Source organism: Cibotium barometz, chromosome 51 (genome assembly GCF_041138505.1).
Source record: "Cibotium barometz isolate CiBa-2024 chromosome 51, ASM4113850v1, whole genome shotgun sequence".
Classification (NCBI taxonomy): domain Eukaryota; kingdom Viridiplantae; phylum Streptophyta; class Polypodiopsida; order Cyatheales; family Cibotiaceae; genus Cibotium; species Cibotium barometz.
In genome coordinates this window covers 43,000,484-43,016,454 of record NC_141096.1, presented here as the reverse complement: position 1 = coordinate 43,016,454, position 15,971 = coordinate 43,000,484, and the positions used below count along the sequence as shown (strand labels likewise).

Below are 15,971 nucleotides of genomic sequence, written 5' to 3'. Positions count from 1 at the left end.
GCCAATTGAGTGAGAGAATTAGGGTTAAGAGTTATGTGGGAGACATACACAGAGAAGCAAGGGAGAGAGAGAGAGAGTTGTGGGGATAAGTCAACTCATCAAGTGAGTGTGTGACTCCCCTATCACACATGTATATTGCACTAGTACACATAGTGCACTTAGGACATTAAAAGTACTAAGTGTACTATGTACTATAACTTATGGGCTTGTACACACTATAAGGGTGGGCATAACGCCTTTACCCCAACAACCTCCCACTTAAAGGCAAAGTGCCCTTAAGTAAAGGAAAAGAAAAATCAGCATGTACATGATAATATACAAGGCCATATCAAGGCTGAAACTGGCCCCATCCAATGCCCATCAAGTGTCTGCAATGAGCAAACCGCTCCGGAGGCAAACTCTTCGTCAACAGATCAGCCGGGTTGTCATCCGTATGAATCTTAACAAGCTGAATTTGCTTGTTCTCTATCACCTCTCTAATGAAGTGATACTTTACATCCACATGCTTCGTCTTTGCATGAAAGACAGGGTTCTTTGCCAACTGAATGGCACTCTGACTGTCACAATGCAACAATGGAATATCCCCTGTATAACCCAAATCAACCACTAACCGAGATAGCCATAATGCCTCCTTGCAAGCCTCTGTGGCTGCAATATACTCGGCCTCTGTAGTAGATAAGGCAGTGCACTTCTGCATCCTGGATATCCATGACACAGCACCTCCTGTGAATGTAAACACATAACCGGTAGTAGACTTCCGGTTATCTGGATGACCGGCATAATCCGAATCCGTGTAACCATGCACTAATGCATCCTGTTTGCCAAAACAAATGCACATATCCTGTGTGCCCTTCAGGTATCTCATGACACCTTTCACTGCTTCCCAATGCTTCTTGCCAGGGTTGGCCATGTATCTAGAAACCACTCCCACTGCAAATGCAATGTCCGGCCTAGTAGCAACCATGGCATACATGAGACTGCCACAAGCTGAAGCATACGGAATCTTGGCCATATCAGCCCTGTCTCTATCTGACTGTGGGCTGTCCATAGCACTGAGTTTCACATATGGAGGCAAAGGAGTACTAGTCTTCTTCCCCCCGTCCATATTGAACCTCTGCAAGACTTTGCCAATGTATTCCTTCTGAGACAAATACAACACATGCTGATTTCTGTCCCGAAGTATCCGCATACCCAAGATGTGATTTGCATCGCCCAAATCCTTCATATCAAAGGTTTGATGCAGCCTCTGCTTTAAAGCATCCATCTCTTTACGAGATTTCCCGGCAATCAACATATCATCAACATACAAGATGAGGATCAATAGACTGCCATCCAAAGCTTTCTTGGTGTACAAGCAGTGATCTATGTCACTTCTCCTGAATTTCTGAGATTTCATGAATGTATCAAATTTATGATACCATTCTCTTGGTGCCTGTTTGAGCCCATAAAGACTCTTTTTCAGCTTGCATACAAGCTTCTCCTTTCCACTTACTGCATAACCCTCTGGCTACTGCATATATATCTCCTCATGGAGATCACCGTGAAGAAAAGCAGTCTTCACATCCATCTGAATCAAGTCCAGATCATCATGCGCAACCAAAGCCAACACAGCTCTAAGTGTGGTCATTTTGACCACTGGAGAGAAGATCTCATCAAAGTCCACACCATATTCTTGCTTGAAGCCCTTAGCCACTAACCTGGCTTTGTATCTTGGCTTTGCATCTGATGCAACTTTGAGCCTGTATACCCACTTGCATGGCAAAACCTTCTTGCCTGCAGGCAAATGCATCAATTTCCAAGTTCCATTTTTATGCAGAGAATCCATCTCTGACTTCATGGCACGCTCCCATAGAGCCTTGTCTGCCCTCTGTAAAGCCTCCTTATAACATGAGGGCTCCCCACAGTCAGTGAGCATCAAGTAGTCAACCCCTGGAACAAACCTGTCAGGGACTCTGGAGGGTCTTGTGGACCTCCGTACCCAATGACCATCATTTGCAAGTTGCTGTCCAGCCTGCATATCACCCATTGGTGGCTCCTGTTCCATGCCATAAGGCTGAAATATCATGCCCGGTATCTCCTCTAACTGTGGTATATCCATAGGGATATCTTCTACCATCTCTGGCTGTCCATTTGGACCATTTTCAGCACCATTTAAGGGCTGGTTTTCTTGCTGTAATGGCTGATTTACAGCCCTTTGTTGTTGTCCATGATGTCCATCATCATCAAAGATGACTCTGCCAGGCTCCTGTTGCCTTGCAGGCTCCTTATACATGCATGTTTCATCAAAAATGACATCATTGCTGCGTATGATCTTTCTATTCATGGGATCCCAAAGTCTATACCCCATTTCACCTCTGTCACCATATCCTAGGAATATGCATTTGTGAGACTTAGGATCAAGTTTGGTGCGCATTTCCCTGCGTATGTGCACGTACGCAACGCAACCAAACACTCTCAAGTGCTTGTATGACGGAGGCTTCCCTGTCCATACTTCTTCTGGCACTTTCCCACCAAGCCTCGTGTTAGGTGACCTGTTTATAAGGTGAACGGCTGTCATAACAGCTTCAGCCCAAAAACCATGAGGTAATGCAGCATGTGTCAACATAGAACGGACCTTCTCCTGAATGGTCCTGTTCATCCTCTCTGCTGTCCCGTTTTGTGGAGGATCATAAGGAGTAGAGAGCTCCCTCTTGATGCCTTTAGCATCACAAAAGTCCTGAAACTGTTTGGACATATACTCTCCACCATTGTCGGAACGCAAAGCCTTCAGTGTTTTGCCAGTTTGATTCTCAACATGAGCAACAAACTTCTGAAACACTGAGAATGTATCACTCTTCAAACGAAGAGGATAGACCCACACCTTGCGTGTGGCATCATCTATAAAAGACACAAAATATTTTGCCCCTCCCAAAGAAAGCTGAGGCATCTCACATACATCTGTATGCACAAGCTCTAGCTGAGCATCTTTCTGTCCAAGAGCTTTCTTGTGGAGGCACTGTAGTTGCCTACCATATATACAATGCTCACAAAATTGAAAACTTGAAAACTTTAGAGAAGGCAAGTAACCCAAACGAGACAATTGCTCCATTCCCTTGACACTCATGTGTCCCAACCGGCTATGCCACATAGAGATTTCCGGCAGCTCGGTTGCATTTACATTAGCATGGTGACAAACACCTGCATGCATGAAGTAAAGAGTGTCCACCTTAGAGCCTCTGGCAACAACCAGTGAGCCCTTACTAATTTTCCACTTTCCACTACCAAATGTGGTAACATAATCAGCATCATCAAGCTGTCCAGTAGAAAGCAGATTCTTCTTGATCTCAGGCACATGCCTGACATCATGGAGCATAAGCTGTGAGCCATCTGAAAATACAAGCCTCACATCACCTCTGCCAAGAATTTTGCATGCATGGTTATCACCCAAATAAACCACTCCTTCATTGCCAACAGTATACCTGACAAACAAGTCTCTGCAACCTGTAACATGAAAAGAGGCACCTGAATCAATGATCCATGAGTGCATACCATGACCACCTGTAAGAAGTGAATGGGCATCAAGTGAAGACGTAAAGAGGACCTCATCCTCACTGCCACCTGCATGTGACACATTGATTTCTTCAATCTTGACTCCACTTTTGCCCATCTTTGGCTTCATCCTTGTCTTTGTCTTTGCCTTTTCCCTTTTCTTTTTGATCATTTTTCCATTTGTAGCATTGCTTTTTAATGTGTCCCTTCTTGCCACAATAATGGCATTCCAAATCCTTTTTGGAGCGAGACTTGCTCCTTCCCCTTTCTTGGCTTTTCCCCCTTTGCTGGGATCTCCCACGTGCATTCATTGCATTGGACTTTCCAACAGAGTTGTTTTTCCTGTTCATCTCTTCTTGAAGAAGAGCACCCTCAACATGTGCATATGACAGCATAGCATGCGAATTGCTAGTGGCTGTCCTGAATGTGTCCCAACTCTCTGGCAAAGTGCATAACAGAAAAGTGGCTTTGAACTCATCGTCCATTGCCAACTTTTGATTAATGACCTGGCTGACAATACCATTAAACTCATTTAGATGGGCTGTCATAGACGCCCCTTCCTTCATCTGAAGACCTATGAGTTTCTTCAACCAATACACTTTGCTTGAGGCACTTTGTTGGGCATACAAGTCCTGCAATCTCTGCCACATTCCCCAAGCTGTCTTCTCTTCACGAATGCTGAAAAGTAATGAGTCTGACACAGACAACATGATAGTAGATCTTGCCAGCTCATCCATATCTTCCCACTCTTCAGCAGTAAGAGAAGCGGGCATTACACCCCTTTCTTTGATAGGCTTGTGCTGCTTTTTCTGAAGCAACACATTGTAGCACTGGGTTTGCCAAATATCATAATTATGCGAGCCTTCAAGCTTCTTGATGTGAAGCAATGAAGAGCTCTCACCTATGGTTGCCATAGCAAAATGCAACCTGTCAATGCCGGACTCCCTGCAAGTGTGCAAACACTGCACCAAAAGCACACAAAGTGCTTTTGGTGCAAACACTGCACCAAAAGCACACAAAGTGCTCACAGTTTTTCTCCCAAAGTTTATCTCCCACTGCGGAAGCACAAATGCAACTTTTCTCCCACTTTATGTGATGAAAACACCAAAATCTGGTTGCTGCAGATTTTGGACAGCACCTTAAATGTGCTCTTTTGCCCTTCCAAAGTACTGTACAGCAGTACCAAGTGCTCACCTGTGATGTACCAAACCTGTACCGGCAAGTACAGCAGCTGAAATTGAACCTTTTCCTCACTCAAATCAGTGTACAGCCATGCGAAAAGTTGTACAAATCTGTACCAAAACTGTACCAGCAAGTACAATAGCAATAAATGCTCTCCTGGCTGTCCAAATGAGTGAAAATCAGACTTTTACAGTCCCGTACACTGCATACAACAGTCCCGAACAGAAATTGGGCAAAAGCCCCTTGACTGCAAGCTGATTTCTGAGGATTCAAGGCATAAATGTCTTGCCTGCTGCTTTGCCAAGCTCAACAAGCATACGAACTTGAAAAGCCCCTTGATTTAAGATCAATTTCTGATCATACATGGTACATTGACGCACATGAAGGCATCCAGAGTGTTCACGATGCTTCCCCCTGGCCACATATACATCAAATACATGAAAGCCCCTTGATTTACAGGCACATTGAGTGCTTGTAAGGCATCAACACATTATCCACAGCATCAAATGCGATTGCCTGCATGCAAATCAACCAAATCGACACAAAAGCCCCTTGATTTGCACTGCAATTTGCTGCAATTTTGCCCAAATGTGCGATTTTTCACATCATACAGCATGTATGAGTGCTTAATTGCACAATTACATCAAAAGCCCCAAATTTCGACATCCAATTTCTTGCAAATTGATCCTGATTGTGACCAATTTCCTGCAAATTGATCCTGATTGTGACCAATGTCACCCAATTTTGCCAATTTTGCTCAAAATTGAGCAATTCGACACCTGTATCTGCTCAATTGTTGGTTGTACCTGCTCAATTGCAAGTCCCAAAAAATTTTTTGAGAAAAATACCTTGTAATTTTTTGATTTTTTCTCTGATTTGCAGGCGGGTTTTGTTGTTGCAGGAAAAGGGGGGTTGATGCTGTGCAGAAGGGGGATGATGCTGTGTTGGGTTCGCGCAGACCTCAAGAGGGCAGTCGCAGGCACAAGGTGCAAGATGCCTGTTCCGCCTGGCTGCTGCAGGCGTAAAGCCACGAGGTGTGCGTCGCCTATGTATTCGCTCGCTTTGCTGCCTTCGTTCACGCCCAGCACTCAGCCTACACAGGCTTTCGCTCGGTGACCAGCAGTCGACTAAAGCCTTCGCCGCCTGATTGGCTGCGCCTCCTTCAATGGCCAACGCTCGCTTTGCTGCCTTCGTTCACGCCCAGCACTCAGCTTACGTGTCCGCCTGCCCTTTCGTCAGGCCTCTATTCGGCTGTGGTAATCGCTTCTACCACCTTGGCCTTTCCAGAGTATACACAGACGAAAGGGAGTCTTGGGCTTTCTTTGCTCGATCAAACAGAGAGGACGGGCCTGCTCCAGCTTCAGCTTCAGCTTCAGCTACGCGTTTCTGAAGAAACTCAGCGTCAACCCCTAGTCGACCTGCAGGCTCTGATACCAGTTGAGTGAGAGAATTAGGGTTAAGAGTTATGTGGGAGACATACACAGAGAAGCAAGGGAGAGAGAGAGAGTTGTGGGGATAAGTCAACTCATCAAGTGAGTGTGTGACTCCCCTATCACACATGTATATTGCACTAGTACACATAGTGCACTTAGTACATTAAAAGTACTAAGTGTACTATGTACTATAACTTATGGGCTTGTACACACTATAAGGGTGGGCATAACGCCTTTACCCCAACACCAATGCTTTGTAGATGAGTTATTAGGAAAGGTTGAAGAAAGCCATGCCATGAGGCCTCCATATTCACTGTCCATGAACACTTAGTAATCTCTCTAAGTTGCACTTTCCACTGCTTTTATTCTGAAAGACTCTTCGCTAGCTGTGCGGGTGACGTCAAAATTAACTCCACTTATTTGACGGCAGCTCAACTATCGCTTAAAACACAATGAAAGAAGTGCATTTTGTGGCCCCAGGCATCATAAACGTCACGGCTCATCTTTGCACTGCAAGATATATGCATATGCAGTACGACTATAAATACCAGCAAAGGAGGCATATCCCATGGAAGGACAAATTCACAAATGTCTCCCCAGAAGCTAAGCCCTAATCTGCTTTCCCCATTTACTCTACTCGATGCGCATGTACACATCCTAGCAGTACATACGGAGTTTCCCGGCTCCAAGCTATTGGTTGGTGATTAAAAACGTTGTTCTACTTTCAAACCTCTGATCTTTTAACTGATCAGCTTCTGAGTATCCTATATCCCCCCCAAAAGATCAAATTTGGAGCTTGTGTTTTCTCCGCAAATCTATACACGACCATAGCTAGAACTGACAGAGGAACATCAACACATGGAACAAAGCACAAAATGCACTCTATGGAAAATCGTCCCTTTAGCACCACATTAACATTTCCACTGACGATACTCAAGAACTGCCACTTAAAGGAACTAGACAAGAGGAAACAATCACCGATGATGAAACACATCAACTTGGGAGGGAAAGAACTCCTGAATTGCTGAGGTGTCAGCATCTTATAAAATTTCCTTTAAAAGCGTGACTTGATTTACTGACTAGGATCTGAGACCGAAGACCACGACGTTTAAGAAAGAGTGTTTACCAAATGGAATATGCACACAAGGACCTGCACAATATATGGATTCACTGGATTTACAGGGAAATTCCCATTCCACTCACCAGCAACACCACATGCAAGTAGCCCACATAAAGAAACACGACTCTTTGAATTCCTTTGAAGCACAAAACTGACTATTTTGAGAATAGGAGAAGAGGAAAGAGAATGGTATGAAAGGCTTGATTCTCTCAACCTATGTCAGGACCGCAATAATGAAAGACTAATGCTTTGACCTGCTTTGGAGGACAAAACTGGATAGGAAGAGAGGAAAAGTTGATTCTCTAAACCTAATTACAAAACTGAAGTACATCAATACGAATATAATCACAACAGCTAAATACGTAACTACTCTCCTAGTAGAGCATGAAACCAAACCTTAGTGAGTCTTTGGTGGATCCCAAGAATCTCATCACTCAAGCATTTGACGTTCAAATGATAAGAGCAACTAATACCACGAGAAACTTAACACATTATGATTTATATTAAGAAAACTAGTCTGTTACCTCCAAATCAGGGTTATATGAAATTGGAAAGTATCGTGACCTCAGTCCAAAAACAATGAAGGTGGTCGATGCTCTAGATAAGCAGCTTGTCAACCTTGAAAATTGGAGGGCATCAAAAATTCTCCAATGCTATGTATGAGCTATAAGAAACAGTCACTTGTACAAGATATTCTTGCAAACTATGTGCTGCAGAAGTTCTCAAGTCGGCACAGTACGAAATATCTCCTCTGCAGAGTGTTAAGAGAGTTCCTTACTTGCACTGGAGCACTCCGCATGTAATTCAACATAAACATGTTAGCAAACCTGAAGGCAAAACCTTAAGGCATGCCATCTACCATGCTTTACTCTGTAAAAACCGGAGTACAGGACTCAATTTTTGGCAAACCCTTCGACTTTTTTGAGCCACCGTGAATATTCCTGCCGTGCCTTGTGGGGCATAAAACTCAAAAGAAACTTGCCCAAGCGATCATCGATGCCTCGAGCTGTCAGGTACTGCAAGAATCCTGACTTGACCTTGTCATTGAGCTTCCTGATACCATGACATTCAGGTGGGTGGGAGTGCTGGGTTACACACTGCAGACAGCTTCAAATATGACTTGGAGGAAAAAAATGAGGGAATAACATAGATAACAGGTTTACAAGCTTTGGCCAAACTGGTCTGAACTTACGAGATGACAGGCCCTTCATATGGCGCTTCTTTGAGATTCGCAATGTGGTCCTTCAAAAGCACTCGTTCAATGGTAGATTTCTCGCCAAAGGTGCAGCACACGATCTCCAAAAAGGGTTTATCGCTGCCCACAGAGATTTTGATCGTCATTTGCACCATCTTCATTGCCACGTTGGGGTCAGGAGGATCAAAGCCCTCTTCTTCATCGGCATCACCATAAGTCTGATCATGATAAACACAAGAAATCTCGATGTCTTCCATTCCAAAGGATCTGTGCAAGAACACCTCCTGCACATTGGGCTTATCTACCAGTTCAAATGGCTCAGGCAGGGTTTGTGAATCCTGCAAGGAGCCTGCCATCCATATTCGGGGATAAACAGGATGAGGGTAACACAAAACTGCATTGTACATCATGAAGAAACCCTAGACTACATGTGCCCCTTTTCTCCATATCAGGTGACCCTAGAACACTGCAGCCATTTTCACACTACATGCCCTTTTCTCCATATCGGACGACCCTAGAACACTGCAGACATTTTCACATTCTACAGTGCCTCCATTTCTAGAAAACCCTAAAATAAAGAACCACTCTGAGAAGCGATAATAACCTAATTATTTTTATTTTGAGCAGACAATACCTGGATTCGGAGAAACCCTAGAAAGCGAATAAAGAAGAACTGATCTTGCAGAGAACAAATGAAGCTACGATACTTACCCACTTCGTCTTCGTGCTGGATTTCGGCCCGCAGACTCTTGAGCAAGTCGAGGTCCCCCTCAGAAGAGATGGAGGAGAAGGACCGAAGGAAACGGCAGTGGCTATGGCTACGGCTATTGCTATGGGTGAGGGACAGCCCACGAGGTGCAGGACAAGGAAACGCGCGGGAAAGGAAACGTAGTTGCCTCACAAACCTGTAAGCGGCCATGTACGTAGCCATGATCGAGTTCATTGTGTTTTAAGTCCTCTTCTAAGCAAGACATATGTCAAGATCGTCATCAAAATTCTTTATGGGTAGATGCCATCAATTTAGTACTCTCCACTTCTTTTTGTAATCCAATGCTTTGTATTGTGTTAGCCTCAAAACCAGGCCGGCATAGGATAAGTGTTATCAAAAACTAGGAGTTTGGCGAGAAAGAGCTGGATCTTTCACAAGAAAATATCACTCCTCAACAAGGGCAAGCCTTTTAAGTCCTAGCATGAGAGAGCTATCAAAGTGATGTATGTTATTGTATTAGATGCTATGATTGGTCGCATATAGGATGCATCGACACGTAATGATGTATGGGATACCTTGGTTAAGCTATATAGCATAAGTACCAAGGCAAGTAAGATGTAGTTAAAGCAAGTGCTAAATAATGGGCAAAGAAATATCCCTGACCCTATTCCAAAAATAACCATACAAACCTAGTGAAGGGAACCTCAGAGTTTGCCAAAGGCATCAGACAAACCCATAACCATTCTTAAGTGGCTGCAAAAAAGGACTAGTTCCTGAGCCTTTGCCTTTAGAACTAATCCACCCAAACCCCATATTGCTAGATGCAATGAAGGAGGACTCAATGGGAGGTGAAATTTAGCTTTCCATGGATCATCATAGTGTAACATTTTCTCAAAGATGATCACCAACAACTTTATGTCATTCCCTTCAGAGGCACTACCTTCTAGGAAAGGATTAGTGTAAATCCCTTACACATTGGTAGGTCCTATCCCACCTCACAACAACGAATATGAACCAAGCAAGTGTGAATGTCAGTCATGGGACATAACAAGCCTCACATCCTTCTTGTCCTCGAAAGTCCAAGTTCTAATAAGTTTATTTTTATAGGGAAACTCCCACTTTGGAGAGACTTATCCAACTAGATGAATGGGAACCTAAGAGCCCACACAGCTGAGTTTGAACTTAAAGAGGAGGATGATGATTCATGCCCCATTGAACACCCTTCCTCCATTACCAAAACTAAATTATAGAGCCAAAAGTATCCATGAACAAACTAATGAATGCCATGTGACCTATCCTTATAAAGGAATGACGATCTCTGCAATCTTGGATGGTGGTGTTGGTGTCACCATAATCACCAAAGATTGTTGGGAGGCCTGGTGAAGCTCACCGCTCATAGGCATAAGCCTTGTGGTGGTGAAGCTTATCGATGGGAACATAGCTAACCCTTAGGTATCATCCTACAAGATGCAAAGATTAAGACCTTTGGACTAAGCTTTCACCGCACATTTATGGTGATGGATTTTCAAAGAAGAAGGCCATACATCATGATCCTTGAAAGGCATTATATGAGATAAGCAAGGCTAGTTCATGACTGGGAGAAGACTAATCACATTTCTATATACAAATGCAAAAAGGCCTAGAAAATAAACCTGACAATAGGGAGACTTATCACATGGGTCGAGCCATTCTCCTTAATTAGTCTGACATAATTGTCTATGATTAACATCTGTAAATGTTGCAACAAGTTGTTGAGTGAAGATGAAAACCACAACTATGAGCTTCTTCTAGAACCTAATGACTTTGAGGATTAGGTGCATGTCCTGGTAACTATAGACACTCTTCCACAAAAGTTTGAATAAGATTTACAAGACTGGATGGGATAGAAGTAACCTCTAGTCTTGCAAGACTAGATGGGACAAAAGTAACCTCCATAGTCTTTGCTATGTTGAGGCCATGGCTTAACATGAAACCTATCCCTAACAGTGGGAGACTGACCTAAATAAGATCACCATTCAAGCCAAGATAGTGGCCAATAAAGATGACAAGAAGCCCATGATCTTTGAGCAAGCCAAGCTCAGATGTAAGCTTAATAAAGTCAAGGCTGAGGTAGAGAAAGAAGCCAAACTCATAGAGCTCGTTTTGTCGAGTCTCAAGAGGAAGATTCAAGAAAAGTGCCCAAGTACTTTAGGTCCCAGGCATTAGAGACTGTCATGGATCTAATTTTCTAGGGAGATAGAATTTAAAGAAACTTGCAAGAATTGATTTAATTCAAATAATTCATCAAACACCACATGCTCAACATATTCAATAATTAAGAGAAAAACAAATAAAAATACTTAGCTCACAAAGCACGACTCCAAGATTGGATGCAATCGTTCCCCCTCATGTGTGTATGGCCTATTTCCCCACACATGAGTATTTACGAGATACTTTATTCCAATTTAGGCCATAGCCTCCAAAAATACAAAAAGGTGCTTTTCTTGCACGACACTCTCTTATCTTCAAAAATAGAGTGCTCATAAATTGAGGCTTGGATTTAAAGCATATCACGCTTTACAAAAATATTAAGGATCAAGTCTATGCTTGATAAACTAAGGCTTTTTCCAAATAAATCAAAATGTGCACAAGCTAGCACATGTATATACAAAGCTTGTTTACAAAAATGGTGTGCAAAGTAATAAATTTGTGCAATTCCTCCTCAATCTTCGAAATCCTCTTCACCTATAAAATAACCAACAATAAATTGGTGAAACAAATATTCTATAAGCATACAAACCATAGCCACAAACATGTTTGCTAGGTGTAAGTAGCCCGGGAATCACCCATACGAACCAACTGAAACAAACATCGGAGACCCCAAACATACGTCAATATCCACCAAACGTATTAATATTTATAATGACATCACCCATGATACTAACATAATTTGGCTTGATGTAAAGATAATCCAAGCGTCCCTAAATTATCTAAGAGGGTAGACTAATATTTTTAAAAGGGCTTAAAATATATTCCCGTAGTAGAGACATAGTGGTACATGACAAGAAGGCTCAAAGAATCCCGAGTGGAGAGCCACATGCTTTATATATGATGGTCCCACCGAGGTCAAAGAAGTAAATCTCGCTAACCTAGGTGAAACACTTAAGCCAATTTGTATTACCAAAGACCTCATCCTTGATCAAGAAGGAGAATCGACAGCCTTGCTCAAAGAATTCAAGATGTTTTTACATGTAAATACACTCACATTGGATTCCTCTCTAGAAGTGGTGAAACACACCATCCATCTCTATACGGTGTAAAATCATCCAAATAGGGAGTCTGCCACCAACATGAATCCAAAGTACAAACAAATGGTCAAAGAATGGTTAAAGAGCCCTCTTCTACAATTGTCTCTACCACCATTGAATATCCCAGTGGCTCCTCGAGGCTTAATTGAGAAAATCTCTTAGTTGAGAAATGTAGGAGATTCCTCTAGATGTTTAATCTACAACCTTACTTAGTCATTTATCCCCTTTAATTCTTACAAGTGGATCTATCAAGTGTCTCCCTAGGCCTCAACAAGATGGATCGTACTCCTTGATCAATGAGAGCAACCAATGAGTATTATATCCCATGAAAAGTTCCCATGATTTTAGTTCCTAACTTTCTAGATCTGTTAGCTTGATCCTAGACCCTATCCAGGTCCCACGGATCTAGCCATCCACGCCTCCACTCAAGAGAAGGGAAACAATGTTAGCATCGACCCACCCATAATTAAAATACCCTTTTCCACTTTCACTCACACACTCCACTTTATCGGAGTATACAACATAACTTTTCTTAAAAGAAAAAATATATCATTTATACAAGTGGAAGACAATATTATGTATAGATGTCATTATATCTTATTCAAATTCTTTCCAAAACATGGCCACCAAATTGAGCCTCTTGACTGATGATCCTATCAAGTTTCAAAGTACCAGCAAGCATATCATCAGCTATAAGATCCCTCTTACAAGTAATAAATTAAATTGAGTGTGTAAAATATTGTATTCACATTGAAGAGAGAAAACGTGTAAATTCTTTGTAAAAGTGTCATAAATAAATTAGAAAAAGTATTCTTGAGAAAATTAACAGGATTCATATGCTTAAAATAATGAGAAAAACCATGTATGCACACTTGCATTTAATTTAGGTCAAAGGAAAAAATGGTAAAATTAATTGGAAAAGAAACTAACAATTAATCAAGTTAGTGCTAATATTTAACTAAAAATAATGAGGCCAAAATTGTAAGAGTGTCCACATGGAAAAATAAATTAATAAGGCTTATTGTGTGTGAGATCCTTACCCACTAATAACATAGAATCATAACAGAAGACTAGCCTAAGGATAGAGAGACTCACTTGGGGCCTCCATATGCCAGTATCCCATCGCTCTCGACAATCCAACAGCTTTCTCTATGTCACTGGATTAGAATAGACATTTTTGTAGGAATCTATTCCTCCGATAAATGTTTGCTTCTTAATTCAAATAAGAGGCATCAGATTGTTCTACCTTAACGTTGTTAATACTTCTACAATCTAAAACTGATTCTCCTAGATTTTCCCATGTTCTTAAGTTTATAAACAGGTTAGATCTCTAGGTTTGGAAACCACCCACAACTTTGGTCCATCTAGCAACTTGCTTTCCGAGTGTTTAAATCCTTTATCAACTTTGACCAATTACATAGACTCAACTTAACCCCATCCAATTCCCATAGATTAGCCTGCCACCCCATCCACCAGGCTTATGGAGCTAGTGTGAACTCACGCACCCATAATTAAAATTTCCTTTTCGTTATGCACACACCCAATGAAAAATATAGTTCACACGTACTCCATGGCATACAATTCTTAACAGCCCAAGGGTGGAGCTCATCTCTTCTTCCAACCATTGTGGATCAAGTTGGTTGTAGAGTCGATGGTAGGATCTGATCTCAAAAAGAGGGCTTAAAGAGTTTCAAAATTTCGGCTATTAGATTTAAAACTTTTTTGGGTGTAGAATTTAGCACTTTTGACATCCAAAATGAGTTCAGAAGGCCTAAAAATAGTAGAATGGACTATAAACATGCCTATGTTCCCGACCATTTTTGCTCGGCTTCTGATGTTTAGGAAAGGGGGTACTACCAGCCCCTAGACCGTGCTACAAGCCCCTGTATCGTTAGCGTTGGCGCTGATGGTCTAAGGGCTGGCAATACCCCCCTTTCCTAAACATCAGCCAGCGAAAGATGGTCAGAACATAGGCATGGTTATAGTTGATTCTACCATTTTTGGGCTTTTTGAGCTCGTTTTTAATGTCAAAAGCGCCAAATTCTATAGTCAAAAAAGTTTTAAATCTAATATGCATATTTAAGCCCCTTCGAGTCCCCTTTTTCTCTTAAATAGTGTAGCCCCTCAAATAATGTAGGTTATACATAAACGTCTTGAGTGATAGGTAAATATATTGTTACTATGGTGTTGATTTTGATGCTATAAACTTGGTGTCATAGTCTTAAGAGTTGGAAAGAAGCTCAAAAAATTGGAAAAAAGCTTGCATGCAGAAGCTCTCAAGAAAATACACTCTAGAAGCAACATCCATCTTAGTAACCTTTCTTGGATCACCGCTTTATTGATTATATACAATAAGTTTAGGTGATCAACATAGAATAAGAAAAACTTTCCCAACAAGTAGTGCCTAAATTTTTGGACACTGTAGACCATCCCTAGATCCTCCTGCTCTGCGGGTGGTATAGGCCTTCAAAATACACTCGAAAATCAACCTTTCCCTTGAGCTAGGTTAGTATTGTCCCTATGGCCAACCCTGATGCATCTACATGAACATGGAAAATTACACTCCATCTAGGTTGCCTAAGGATTGGTGCATTGATATTCTTGAGTGTTTGGAATGCCATCAGAGGGGTTTGCAAAAAAGATGCCTTCCTGTTGTTACTAGGCAATCTCTTAGGTGGTTGTTCACTTTGTACTATGCAAGCAGGAGGCTATCCAAACTAGAAAAGAACTACTCCAACACAGAATCTGCATAAGTTTATGTAAAAAGTCTAAGAAATCTTCCATCGTGCATTGTTTGGAACATGGCAAGGGCATTGCATAAGCCAAAAGGCATTATTTTGTACATGTATGCTCCCAATTATGTGATGATGTGGTATTCTCTTGATCTTCTAGGGCGATGGATAATTGATTATATCCATTATATCCATAAAACTATACACCTCATGCTTGGCTACCTTCTCTAGCATTGTTTCAGTGAACAACAAAGGAAATGGATCCTTGATTGTTTGAGCATTTAGATTCCTATAATCTATGCATATCCTAAGTTTTCCATTTTTCTTGGGTCCTACCACTTCATTCACTAATGGATACTTTTTGAAATGGACCCTACCTTTATGAGATTATTTATTTCCTCCTTCCCTCTTTTGGCATAGTTGGGGTTGATATATTAGCATTGCATTCTTACCAGTCTTGCATTTGGCTTTAGGGGAATCTGATGTTGGCACACCTTGGGCCCTTGAGTTTTCTTTGTTCCCAAGCAAAGATGTCCTTGAACTCGTGGAATAAAACTGTCATTTCTTCCTCAAATTCTATTGGTAGATGTTTGTTCATGATTATTGTTTTCGGCTCTTCCTTGGAACCGAAGTTTAGTTTCCGATTTTCTTGGTCACTTGGCATTGCCCAAGATCTTTATTCTCAGGCTTCCTTCTTGGTCATTTTCATTATTTCTCTTTCCCCTTCAAGTGATTCCTCAAACCTTCCTTTCTATTGTTCTTCCTATTGTCTCAAGTTTGCTACT

General features: G+C 41.8%; 1 protein-coding gene across 2 annotated transcripts; it reads right to left on the bottom strand.

The window, feature by feature from the left end:
- Window positions 1-7,743: 7,743 nt before the first annotated feature.
- Window positions 7,744-9,473, bottom strand: LOC147609657 (uncharacterized protein At2g39795, mitochondrial-like). Of its 2 annotated transcripts, none has more exons than XM_086787687.1 (3): window positions 9,170-9,472; window positions 8,456-8,807; window positions 7,744-8,316 (listed from the first exon to the last, which is right to left on the bottom strand). In XM_086787687.1, exons 1-3 carry the CDS (start codon window positions 9,399-9,401, stop codon window positions 8,157-8,159), a joined length of 744 nt encoding a protein of 247 aa, XP_086643813.1. In that variant the 5' UTR covers window positions 9,402-9,472; the 3' UTR covers window positions 7,744-8,156. The 2 variants fall into 2 exon arrangements, with proteins under 2 accessions (XP_086643813.1, XP_086643814.1); XM_086787688.1 differs by having other exon boundaries at window positions 8,174-8,360; window positions 9,170-9,473.
- Between the last annotated feature and the right edge of the window lie 6,498 nt (window positions 9,474-15,971).

Excerpts from the sequence above, each read along its gene's own strand:
- LOC147609657 (XM_086787687.1), bottom strand. The coding sequence starts at position 9,401 with ATGAACTCGATCATGGCTACGTACATGGCCGCTTACAGGTTTGTGAGG. Across the intron at positions 8,808-9,169 it reads CCAGCACGAAGACGAAGTGG|GCTCCTTGCAGGATTCACAA; the intron begins GTAAGTATCGTA and ends TATGGATGGCAG. Across the intron at positions 8,317-8,455 it reads TATGAAGGGCCTGTCATCTC|GAAGCTCAATGACAAGGTCA; the intron begins GTAAGTTCAGAC and ends TCATGGTATCAG.